This window comes from Gastrolobium bilobum, unplaced genomic scaffold (genome assembly GCF_033153095.1).
Source record: "Gastrolobium bilobum isolate Gb01-03AN ecotype WA unplaced genomic scaffold, APGP_CSIRO_Gbil_v1 utg4377, whole genome shotgun sequence".
NCBI lineage: Eukaryota > Viridiplantae > Streptophyta > Magnoliopsida > Fabales > Fabaceae > Gastrolobium > Gastrolobium bilobum.
In genome coordinates this window covers 1,213,832-1,227,146 of record NW_026895684.1, presented here as the reverse complement: position 1 = coordinate 1,227,146, position 13,315 = coordinate 1,213,832, and the positions used below count along the sequence as shown (strand labels likewise).

Sequence of the window (13,315 nt, the reverse complement as noted above, 5' to 3'; positions counted from 1 at the left end):
ATCTCAACACACACATAATGAAAAGGGGCAAAATTAGAACACTTACCTTGCTTCTTGTTTTTTTTTTTTTTTTTTTGCAGCTAGAGAACAAATTTTCAATGAATAATAGGTGAAAAAAGATTTGAGGTATGTATTGAAGATTGAAATGGACTCCTATGAGAAAAAACAGTCCCATACGAGCCAAAGCTAAGCAATTATCCCAGCCATACACATACAACCATATTTCACAATTATATTCCTAATTTTGATCCTGCTATAGCTCCTTGATTACAAGATAACACCTAACTTTTTTTTTTTTTTTTTTGCAGTAGGAGAACAAATTTTCAATGAAAAATGAGTGAAAAAAGATTTGAGAGGTCTGTATTGAAGATTGAAATGGACTCCTATGAGAGAAAGCAGTCGCATACGAGCCAAAGCTAAGTAATTAGCCCAACCATACACATACAACCATTTTTCACCATTATATTCCTAGTTTTGATCCTACCACAGTTCTCTTTGATTACAAGATAACACCTAACTTCTTTATTTTTTTGCAGCTGGAGAACAAATTTTCAATGAATAATGGGTGAGAAAAGATTTGAGAGGTCTGTATTGAAGATTGAAATGGACTCCTATGAGAGAAAAAAGTCACATACGAGCCAAAGCTAAGTAATTAGCCCAGTCATACAAATACACCCATTTTTTCACAATTATATTCATAGTTTTGATCCTACGATAGTTCTTTTTGATTACAAGATAACACCTAAGTACCTAAATTACACCCACAATGAAAAAGGGCAAAATTTCATCTTCTCTAATTTACAGTAAACCATGACTCCATGAAAAAAAAGGGGCAAAATCAGAACACTTACCTTGCTTATTGTTCTTTCTTTTTTTGCAATTGGAGAACAAAGTTTAAATGAAGAATTGGTGAAAAAAGATTTTAGGTATGTATTGAAGATTGAAATGGACTCCCATGAGAGAAAACAGTCACATACAAGACAAAGCTAAATAATTATCCCAGCAATACACATACACACCCATCTTTCACAATTATATTCCTAGTTTTGATTATGCGATAGTTCTTTTTGATTACAAGATAACACCTAAGTATCCAAATTACACCCACAATGAAAAGGAACAAAATTTCATATTCCCTAATTTACAACAAAGCAGGACTCAATGAAAAGGGACAAAATCAGAACACTTACATTGCTTCTTGTTCTTTCTCTTTTTTTGCAATTGGAGAATAAAGTTTCAATGAAGAATGGGTGAAAAAGTCCTAGTTTTGATCTTGCGATAGTTCTCCTTGATTACAAGATAACACCTAAATACCCAAATTACACCCACAATGAAAAGAGGCAATATTTCATCTTTTCTAATTTACAGCAAACATGACTCAATTAATAGGGGCAAAATCAGAACACTTACCTTGCTTCTTGTTCTTTTTTTTTTTTTTGCAGATGGAGAACAAATTTTCAATGAGAGAAAGCAGTCACATACGAGCCAAAGCTGTTCTTTTTCTTTTAAAAAAAATTCAACAGGGTTATGAATTTGCGTATAACTTTTTTTTTTGGGTATATGTATACTTTTTATGAATTCACATCAGGAGTGAACAAGTGTCTCAAAAATTTACACTTTTAACTTAAGTAGAGATTATTATTTTGGTTGTTTCAAAATTTTAGGTTGTTATAGCTGCCAATTTCTGATTAGTTTCTTGAGCGGCTTCTAATGCAACTATATATAGCATTATCAATTCATGCATACATACATAGAAAAATAAATATTAAAGACCAAATAGCTATAGCAGCAATGAAATGTGAATTAAAAGAGTTCAATTCAATCTGTCCCTTTTAGAATAAATTTATGCCTAGAACTTAAGTTTGTAAATATGCTCATCTTAGTAGATATGCATACGGCTAGTTTTGTATATAATAATAGTCGGATGACATAGAAGTAATTTAGGTCATCATATAGATAATAGTCGGATGACAGATTTGTATTTTGATGTTTTAACGAATTTTAGAAGTATTGAAGATCGGTCGGTAAGAAGTTTTATATCGTTAAGTAATACAAAAGATTATAAAATTTTGTGGAAAATAGGAAAGAAGGAAGTTGAGAAAAAGAAAGAGATCGTAATAAATTTTGATTTTTAAATCTTTGTTTGAAAAATCATGCACCTTATAAGTTTTTAAAGACCACACTGAGACTTATTCTGCTTTACATATATATGTGAGATGATTTTTGCAAAGAAAAATAAATAATTAGGGCAACAACATGACATCAACGAAATCTTGTTAAACCATGTGAAATATTTTAGAAAGGAATATCTTGATTCTTTTTGAATTATGCTCTATTTATCTCTATTAAAATAAAGAACCCTCTTTTTTTTTTTAGAAATATTCCAATCGGTTCATTGCTTCGCCATTAATCCGATTCGGAGCGGGTCCAGAATTAAGTCTTTAAACCCCTCCCAAAGGTGGTACTGGGGAGATTCTAACATATGCTTAAGATGGAAAGTTTACCCTATTCAAAATAATCCAAATTATTGTAGGAATTACACGTGGCAAAATTTTTCATAGAATGGCTCTGAATTATAATATAGTATATATGCATAACTTATTAATTTAAATTTTAATTTAGAATTTGAAATTTTAATTTACATATAGTCATTAAATTTGAATTTCCTTATTCATAATTTTAATAATTTAACATTTAAATTGATTAGATTGCATCATTGTTCAAGTCCCATATGGCTCATGACACATAAAATTTTAATTTCTTTAAAAATTTGCATAAGATGGAAAGGTTACACTTTTCAAAGGAATTCAAATTATTGTACGAATTACACATGACAAACCTTTCAATGGAATGGCTCTGAATTATAATATAATACAGATGCTTAACTTAATAATTGGAATTCTGATTTTGAATTTCGAATTGAAAATATAAAATTAAATATAGTCATAATTAAATTTGAATTTCTTTATTCATAATATTAATAATTTAACATTTAAATTGATTAGGTTGCATCATGGATCAAGGGCCACTTGGCTCATGAGCATATAATTTAATTTTTTTATAAAACTATGTTAAGATGAAAGGTTTACACTTTTCAAAAGAATCCAAATTATTGTATGAATTACATGTGGCAAAAGCCGCAGAACATTCCACAGAATGGCTCTGAATTATAATATAGGATAGATGCGTAACTTATTAATTGGAATTCTAATTTTAATTTTTGAATTTGAAATTTAAATTTACATATAGTCAAAATTAATTTTGAATTTCCTTATTCATAATTTTATCAATTTAAAATTTAAATTAATTAGGTCGCACTATGTATCAAGTCTCACTTAGCCCATGACACATATAATTTAATTTTTAAAAAAAACTTGCTTAAGATAGAAAGTTTACACTTTTCAAAAGAATTTAAATTATTGTATGAGTTACTCGCGGCAAAACTTTCCACAAAATGGCTCTGAATTATAATCTAGTATAGATGCGTAACTTATTAATTTGAATTCTGATTTTGAATTTTGAATTTAAAATTTTAATTTACATATAGTCATAATTTAATTTGAATTTCTTTATTCATAATTTTATTAATTTAACATTTAAATTAATTAGGTTGCACTATAAATTAAGTCACACTTGGCCCATGATGCATATAATTTATTTTTAAATTTTTTTTGCTTAAGATGGTAAGTTTACGCTTTTAAAAATGGGGAAGGATATTGTAACAACCAAGTTGTGTTACTACCAATCAATCTCACCGTTAGATCGATTATGTTGATCCAACGGTTATATTTATTTCTATCTTTGTATGGTTATGATTCCCCAAATTTAAAGTTAAAACATTAAATATAGAAAATCATAACCATACAAAGGTGGAAATAAATATAAAGTATTAAATTTGAGAAATCATGACCATACAAAGATGGAAATAAATATAACCATTGGATCAACATAATCGATCTAACGATGAGATTGATTGGTAGTAACATGGTAGTAACACAACTTGGTTGTTACAATATCCTTCTCCTTTAAAAATAATCCAAATTATTGCAAGAATTATACATGGCAAATTTTTTTCACATAATGACTCTAAATTACAATATAGTATAGATTAGGTTGTATGTACCATGGATCAAGTCTCACTTGGCTCATGATGCATATAATTTATTTAAAAAAAAGAAGCTTGTTTAAGATGAAAATTTTAAACTTTTCAAAAGAACCCAAATTATTGTATGAATTGCACCTTGAAAAACCTTCAACAGAATTGTGAATGCCAAACACAGACGCCACAAACACCTTCCAATCCCACACCTCCCTCCCTTACCTTTCACGCAAGAACCCTCTCGGATGATAATAACAATTTTCCTGGTCAAAATGATAAAGATCAGGTTATTGGAGGAGGGGAAGAAAACAAGGGTGATTTCAATATGGTATCTTTTGGGCATTGGGAGCTGATTTCTGAGAACTCAGGTGTATCAGCCATGCATATCAATTTGTTGCCAACAAAAAAGATAATCGTCTTTGATTCCAAAATTTACCGTAACTCGAGGCTCAAATTACATGATGGGGTGCCATGCCTTCCGTACAAAGATGCCAATCAAAATGACCAATTTGATTGTGCTGCTCATTCCATGGAATACGACATTGAGACAAATCAAGTTAGGCCACTCAAGGTTTGTATACATCATTTTAATTTGTTTTTCACACCTGAAGGGTTAGAAGAATATTGATGGATGAGAAGAATATAGTATAGATAGATGCGTAACTTAGTAATTTAAATTTTGAATTTTAAATTTTAAATTTTAAATTAAATATATTCATAACTAAATTTGAATTTCTGTAGTCAGAATATTTTATTAATTTAATATTTTAAGTTTCATGATGGATCAAGTCAATCTTGGCCCATGATGCGTGTAATTTAAATTTTTTTAGAAACTTCCTTAAGATACAAAGTTTACATTTTTCAAAAGAATCCAAGTTATTGTAAGAATTTAATGTGGCAAATTTTTTATGATAATAACTCTAAATTATAATATAGTATAGATTAGGTTGCACCATGTATCAAGTCAAGCTTGACCCATAATGCATATAATTTAATTTATTTTTAAAAACTTGCTTAAGATGAAAAATTTACACTTTTCAAAAGAATCTAAATTATTGTATGGATTGCACGTGGCAAAACCTTTCATAGAATGGCTCTAAATAATAGTATAATATATATAGATGTGTAACTTAGTAATTTAAACTTAAATTTTCAATTTCGAATATGAAATTTGAACATATGTATTTTTGAACTTCTAAAGTGGCAAGTGGCAACTTCACAAAATACCCGTCAAAATAATTTGATAAAAAATAATTTTATGTTAATTAAATATTAATCATGCTTTTTATTAACAATACAAACTTGAAAAAATAATAAGAGGTAAGATATTTTTACTATTAATTCATTATCACTTTAATGTAACTATGTATTTCGGAGAGTATATTAAAAACTTTTTTTATAAAAAAAAAAACTTTTTTGTTCTCTCTTCATAAATTTTGTATAAATTGTTGGCTAAAAAGTGAAATCCAACTATAATTAAAGCGATAATAGATTGGTAGTAGAAATAGTTAGTAATAAGAATATCGTACTATGATAATATCTATCCTTAAAATCACTGATTAACAATTTGTTTTGATGAGCTTTTCCATTCCTAAAAGCTGTTTTTTTTGTGAAAAAAATGCTTCTAAACTTTTTTAGTTGTTTGAAAAATAGTTTTTAAAAAAACAGAAGTTAATAAAAAAGCTAAAATTTGACTTTTTTTCAAAAATTAAAATTTTTAACTTCTCAAATAAAAAAAACCAAGAACAGTGGATGAAGAACGTATTTTGCCCCTTCCATCGACCACCGAATCAACAAGCACTATTATCAATACAAGTTGCTCAACGCGTTCGTATTCACTATGTAAAAATCAACTAGCGTTAACACATGATGCACCTTGAGGCATGTTTGATACATAGTAAAGTCTTAAACCACAAAGCAATTGCAGAAACAAGATCCAGAATGTCGCCGTTATGAACGTGGCACTGAAGCAGGAACCACTAGAGATGCTACGGTATAGTTACACATGGAAATGAAAACAAATTACCTTGACTTTATCCCTCAACCGCTGAACCTTGGAGGCCATGGAGTGTTTGGGCAGTGGAAGAACGAATGAAGCCGAAATGGAGTACCTCCTCATCAACGGTGAACTGGGTAGAAAGTTCCTGAAAACCCATTACAAAATCTCAGCCATTTAATTCTCCTTTGATTCACAAAACACAACAGAAACCTATCTCTTCAGCTTCATTTTCCTTCAGAAATCTAAGAAAAAAATTCCATAGCAGGAAACGAACAACAGTAAGATGAAGCAGAATGCAATAAAAGAAAGTGCATATCCGTAATTTTATACTTAAAAGTATTTTTTTATTTTAATATTCAAATAATATTTTTTACTTAAAAATATTTTTTTAATATTACATTCAAATACAAAATAATTTTTTCTCACACGGGCTCCAACAGGAGGCTAGCACAACGGGCTATTAGCTCAGTGATAAAACACGTGTCTGTGATAATTGCGTCGTAGTGCTTAAACTGTGACGGCTCTCAATCATATGAATATTTCAATGTACTACTGTGACGGCTCTCAATCATATGAATATTTCAATGTACTACTCGACGCCCGACCCTGAGATGTAAATCATCCAAGTAACATTAACATGACATACTTCTTTTGCTCGAATTGGGGTTTGAAACCAAACTTCTCCTCTTGAGAATAGACGGGGCAATTCAGGTAAGATCCAATGTAAATCTAACTTTTTATTCACTTGTACGATATTTTCTTTTAATTTTAATATTTTTATCATAAATTATATTCAATTCGAATATAAATCTAATTTTAAGATAATAGAATTGAATATAATATAAAATAAAAAGAAGAATTTCGCAATTTTTTAAAAGATTGTATTTTCATTTCCATAATTGGATCGACGACTCATATTAAAGCAATAAAATAAGTAACTGGTAAATTAAAATTAGAATTGACACAATTTGCGAAATTATAAACTTTTGCCCAGTTCACTTCTAATCTCGATAAAACTACTCAAAATCAATTGGCAAGAGACAACGATTACATGAGTTGCTGAAGTGGTATGACATGAATGATGATGTGTCACAATTTTTTTTATAACTACTCATTTTTCAAGTGGTGAGAATGCGAAAAATCTAAGGTAGTGTTTGGTTGGGGAGAAGTGAAAATTTTGATGGCTAAATGTATGTGGGTATCTGTCATAACCACGTTTGGTTGAAGGTTTCACGCTGATTTTCCCATCTAACTCACTTGGCTAGGAAACGAGGAAGATGACCAAAATATGGAGAAAGGCACTATTGAGAAAGCCATTTGAATATGTGGAATTGATCTTCAAAATCGGATAAATGAAAAAGGTGTTTCTACGCATGACAAGTTTACCCCTGTTAATCTAATCTAAGTGTTAATCTAATAATTTTGCAGACTTCTCGACCATACAGGGATATTAGGCCAATGCCAGGAAGGGGAAGGGTTCAAGCACCAGGTACTAATGGGCATTTGCAGAGATACTCTCGTAACAATGGTTTGGCTTTAGCTCCACAAGAGTTGAATTTGTCCGTGGAAGGAAAATTTGAACATGCGTCTTTACTGCAACTTTCTTTGCAGGAATAACTCAAATGGCACTTGGAGTTTTCAGGTACAGTACACTGTTGGATTGGTAAAGTATTTTGTTGAGCTTTGCCTATATTCATTCTTCTTGTGTTAAAATGTATTCGTGAATTTTGCAGGCTTAGTTTCTTGATTGCTCGAAGAATGTAATAAAACGGAGGTGTTTTTACGAGGATAGTTTTGTAATTTCATTAAATTTTCCAATTAATATTTTATCTTCAACCAAACACACATTCAGAAATTTAATTCAATTTTCATGATAAAATTTTGCCCAACCAAACAACTTTTTTAAAACTTTCCTATCTAACTCACTTTTACTCCAGATCCCTAATATTTATATTTCCCTAGTATTAAAAAATTTCTCTCCAACCAAACACTACTTAATATATTATGAGAGTAAGTATATCCCAGGAATACGAGCGTTTCATGTCAACTGTAATTGTCTTAAAAAAAAACAACTTTTATTTTTTTATATTATATACTACATAATGTAAAATATGTTGTCGTACTCTTTTCGGTTGTTGGGATTGTTGGATTAGTTTCTCTGGTCCAACAAATTGACTCCCCTAACCCATTTAGACGTGTAGTAAATTGTATTTAAAATAAAGTAAATACTCTTTGCTACTCAACAAATCTTACGATACTCGCTTTAATCTCTAACAAATAAAAAAGTCTATTGTGGTCTCTAAAAAATTCAAAATGAACTCATTTAGTTGAAATCGTGGTCTCTCACAAATTCAAAAAAGACCCATATTAGTACCTAAAAGGACTGAAATGGATCCATTTTAAACTTCTCATAAACTACAATGGATCTTTTTATTTACTAAGGACTAAACGGATATGTGAAATTTACTGAGGATGGAAAAGATGATTTACTCTTAAATTTTTTTTTCATACCTGTGACATGTCATTATACATTTTTAATAATCTTATCTATTTCGTTGCATCAAGGCAACAATGTTTGAATCTTATGATAGTTACTTATTAATTAGTGTTTGGAAATTCTATAATCAACCAGTAACCAAAGCAAAAAACGTTGAAAGGCGTGCCCGGAAAGTTAACTTTCCAATCTGCGGTCCAATCCGTAGCCGCCACGCGTCGTTATCACTTCTCAACCACATTATCTATCATCATAATCACCTCCACGTAGATGCCGTATCATCTAACACCAATTGCGATATTGCCCCATCATATACGCATTGCCGATGATTGAACTGCATTCATTTTACAACAAATCCCAAACACTAACCAAAATCAAAAAAACCAAAAATGCAAACTCCAACTCCGAAATTCGAATTCGAGTTCAACGATGAATCTGGTTCGGAAGCAGAGAGGAGAATTAAGAGGCTAACCCTGCACCTAAACCCCGTTCGGGGTTACGCAGCAGGGAACCAGTTAGAGATGGAAACGTGCTCTCGAGGGAAGTTGAGCGTGGAAACGGGTCCTCTATCGAGTTACATGAGAGGGAAACACAGAGAGATACAAGAGAAGGTATTCGATTACTTCAACGCCAATCCACACCTCCAAACCCCCGTCGAGATCTCCAAGGACGATCATCGCGAACTCTGTATGAATCAGCTTCTGGGACTCGTGAGAGAAGCTGGGATTAGACCCCTCCGTTACATCCTCCACGACCCCTCCAAGTACTTCGCAATCTTGGAAGCCGTTGGCAGTGTCGACATGTCACTTGGGATCAAAATGGGTGTTCAATACAGGTACTTTGTTTTGTTACACTTCATTTGGGGAATGTGAGATTTTGCAACTTCATTTTTTGTTTTATGACTTTTATCACTCTGTGCTGTGCAGTCTCTGGGGTGGTTCTGTTCTCAATTTGGGAACTCAGAAGCATAAGGATAAGTACTATGATGGTATTGATAACTTGGATTACCCGGGTTGTTTTGCTATGACCGAGCTTCACCATGGTAATTTTATTTCTCTTTTCTTTCTTTCTTTGCCTTTGCTACTAAAGTTAACGACTATTATAAACTTTGTTTGTGTCACTGTCTCAGCGGTGAAGTAAACTTAAACTTGCGAACTTACGGGAACTCTGTTGAAACTTGTAAATGATAGTGAACTTATATAAGATGTTGCTGAAACCTGTAGTTTCCACTTATATTCAAATGCTATGCAAGTGAAGTGACTTTAACCAACTGCCTTTATTTACTAATTTCTCCTGTTATTAGATTGTTTTCCAGTCTCAACTTTCCCTTGAGTTAAAATGCTTTGGGGTTGAAGGCTATTTTTATTTTTTTATTTTTTAATGTCTATTGTGTTTCCACTCAAACATGCTGCCACGTAGCACTTTTTCAGTTACATATTTCTAAACTGCTTACTTTTTTTGTGCTTAAAAGGTTCAAATGTGCAGGGCCTCCAAACTGTTGCCTCTTTTGATCCTATCACCGATGAGTTTATCATTGATACGCCAAATGATGGTGCCATCAAGTGGTGGATCGGTAACGCTGCAGTGCACGGCAAGTTTGCCACTGTTTTTGCTCGGTTGAAGTTGCCCACTTATGACAACACTAAAGGATATTCTGATATGGGTGTCCATGCTTTCATAGTTCCAATAAGGGATATGAAGACTCATCAACCGCTTCCTGGAATTGAGATACACGATTGTGGTCATAAAGTTGGCCTCAATGGCGTGGATAATGGAGCTTTGAGATTCCGCTCTGTTAGAATTCCTCGAGACAATCTTCTGAACCGTTTTGGAGATGTCTCCCGTGATGGGAAGTACACTAGTAGCCTTCCTTCTGTGAATAAGCGGTTTGCTGCTACTTTAGGTGAACTTGTTGGTGGTAGGGTAGGCCTTGCATACTCTTCAGTTAGTGTCCTGAAGGTTGCTGCCACAATTGCCATCCGATATTCTCTACTTCGTCAGCAATTTGGACCCCCAAACCAACCCGAAGTCAGTATTCTAGACTATCAGTCTCAACAGCATAAGCTTATGCCAATGTTGGCTTCAACTTATGCATTTCATTTCGCCACTACAAATTTGGTGGATAAATATTCTCAAATGAAAAAGTCTCATGATGAAGAATTAGTGGCAGATGTCCATGCTCTTTCAGCAGGTCTAAAGGCTTATGTAACTACATATACCGCAAAGTCACTGAGCATCTGTAGGGAAGCCTGTGGAGGCCATGGTTATGCTGCTGTAAATCGGTTTGGTGTCTTGAGGAATGATCATGACATTTTTCAGACATTTGAGGGAGACAACACGGTTCTTCTCCAACAGGTTATTGGCTTAGCCCAATTATATCACTTCTCGTAAAGACTTTTATAAATAGACTGTCGGTGTGTTTCAATCTGATAATCAAGACAATATAGGAAAGAAGGGGCATGGAATTCAGTCATTAATCTGTGACTGTGGTTGCTGCTTTCCTTATAAAAAATATATTTGCATTCTTCTACACCTTAGTGCAGACTGTAGAGAATAATGAACAAATCAGTAGTGAAATTTTGCTGCAATTGGTTAGCCCTTACTTTAGTTCAAAACACCACTTTAACCTTGATATATCTTTTTGCATTCAAGTTTCTTTGAATCTTGCTTTTGTTAGTTTCCAAATGAAGTGCCAAACTATTCTGGTAAAAGAATCCATTAAATGATTTGATTGCTGGTTCACGGATACATTTGCATTGTCTCTTTCATATTTAACCATGTGGAATCGTAGGAAATCATGCCCTTCCTTTCATTTGTTGGAAACTATAATTTTGCTGCTTTAGGCTGTGCGTTATGTTTTTTGTTTGGTTCTTGTATTGGAAGCATGGTAAGCTATAGGTCTGAATTTTTCCTTTACAAATGAAGGTTGCAGCTGATCTTTTGAAACAATACAAGGGAAAGTTCAAAGGAGGGACTCTTGCAGTGACATGGAACTACTTGAGAGAATCCATGAATACTTATCTGTCACAGCCAAATCCGGTTACTGCTCGGTGGGAAGGCGAAGACCATTTACGAGATCCTAAATTTCAATTGGACGCTTTCAGAGTGAGTTTTAACTTGATTCCTTGGCAACAGACAAAATCTTATATAAGCTGACATAAATTAATCAACAATTTATTTTGATTTTCACTTTGCAGTACCGAACATCTAGATTACTTCAAAGTGTGGCTGTACGACTTCGAAAGCATTCTAACTCCCTTGGGGACTTTGGTGCATGGAATAGATGCTTAAATCACCTTTTGACACTTGCAGAGTCACATATTGAGTCAGTCATCCTTGCTAAATTCATTGAAGCCGTGAAGAGGTGCTTCCTAGTTCCTAATATTTGTGTATCTCCTTTATTTGCGTAATTTTTTCCAATTTTAACTTGGCCTATATCTGCACCAGCTGTCCTGATCCAAGCTCTCAAGCTGCTTTGAAGCTCGTCTGTGATCTTTATGCTTTGGATCGAATATGGAATGACATTGGAACCTACCGTAATGTTGACTATGTGGCTCCCAATAAAGCCAAGGTAACATTTTTAAAAAATATAATAAAATAAATATAATATTTTTAAAAATATTATTGCACAATTAAATACCAAAATTAATGAGCTATTTTTTAGTTTTCCTGACAGCTCACAAAAACCATTAATTCCCAATGGGCTAATGGCTACTATATGGAATCATTCCAAATATCCAGGAATAACTAGAAACCTGGATAAGATATTGGGTCTGCGAGTGTATGAACTTCATTTCTCACCCATGAGTTTCAAGTTTGTTTTAAGATTTATGATATTTTCATATTCATCTACTGCTTTTTTTCTCTCAACAAAATGTATATGGATTAAGAGCATTAATTGGCTTACGAAAAATCTTGGTTTTGGGGATCACTCTTTAACCTTTAAAAAACAGTAACAGAAGTTTTGGGTTTATCTAAGATGAGGATGAATATGATTGGACCTTGCTCTTTTTAACATTATATTCTTAATATTGGTGAATATTGAAGTTTTTCCATTTCACAGGCAATCCACAAACTCACAGACTATCTAAGTTTCCAAGTGAGGAATATTGCAAGGGAACTTGTTGATGCATTTGATCTTCCGGATCATGTTACCCGGGCCCCTATTGCCATGCAGTCGGAAGCTTACTCGCAGTACACACAATATGTGGGATTCTAAAAAAGGAAGGACCCCAAAGACGATTGATATGTATTTGGATTTGGAGGAAACAACCTCAAAAATGTTTTTTTAACTAATTGTTATAATTGGAGCATATCAGTGGTTGCAGCTGACCAAAGAAACACCGCACAGAACCCACAATCCACTGACCAAAGCAGCTGCTTGAACCATAAATGAAACTTGATATTTCAGTCAAAGATTATTGGTGGAAAAATAAAAATACTAATAATTTCAAGATATATATTAAGTTTTCCTTCTCTCATTTTTTTTTTCAGAAGCCTTGCCTTGAAGAGGCATTCTTTTACACTGATTGAAAACTCAGGTTATGCATATATTGTAATAATGATATTCATCTTCTATGACAATAATTTATCATAATATGTAAAAACTGTCAGGTAGAGTTTATCAATTTCTTATGATGAGACTTAACCTTGACACCAAAAATAATGAGAATCAATCAATTAACCTTTGCTCCGTCATGCCAACAGATACTGTTTCACTGGC

General features: G+C 32.7%; 1 protein-coding gene across 1 annotated transcript; it reads left to right on the top strand.

The window, feature by feature from the left end:
- The first annotated feature begins 8,958 nt into the window (after positions 1–8,958).
- Positions 8,959–13,128, top strand: LOC133290337 (acyl-coenzyme A oxidase 2, peroxisomal). The gene is made up of 7 exons (XM_061488415.1): positions 8,959–9,427; positions 9,519–9,634; positions 10,064–10,947; positions 11,518–11,697; positions 11,790–11,956; positions 12,040–12,163; positions 12,656–13,128. Exons 1-7 carry the CDS (start codon positions 8,982–8,984, stop codon positions 12,809–12,811), a joined length of 2,073 nt encoding a protein of 690 aa, XP_061344399.1. The 5' UTR covers positions 8,959–8,981; the 3' UTR covers positions 12,812–13,128.
- The last annotated feature ends 187 nt before the right edge of the window (positions 13,129–13,315 follow it).

Bases quoted from the DNA above. Each gene is read 5' to 3' on its own strand.
- LOC133290337 (XM_061488415.1), top strand. From the start codon at position 8,982: ATGCAAACTCCAACTCCGAAATTCGAATTCGAGTTCAACGATGAATCT. The intron at 11,698-11,789 runs GTGAGTTTTAAC...TTCACTTTGCAG, and splicing joins TTCAATTGGACGCTTTCAGA to TACCGAACATCTAGATTACT. The intron at 12,164-12,655 runs GTAACATTTTTA...TCCATTTCACAG, and splicing joins TGGCTCCCAATAAAGCCAAG to GCAATCCACAAACTCACAGA.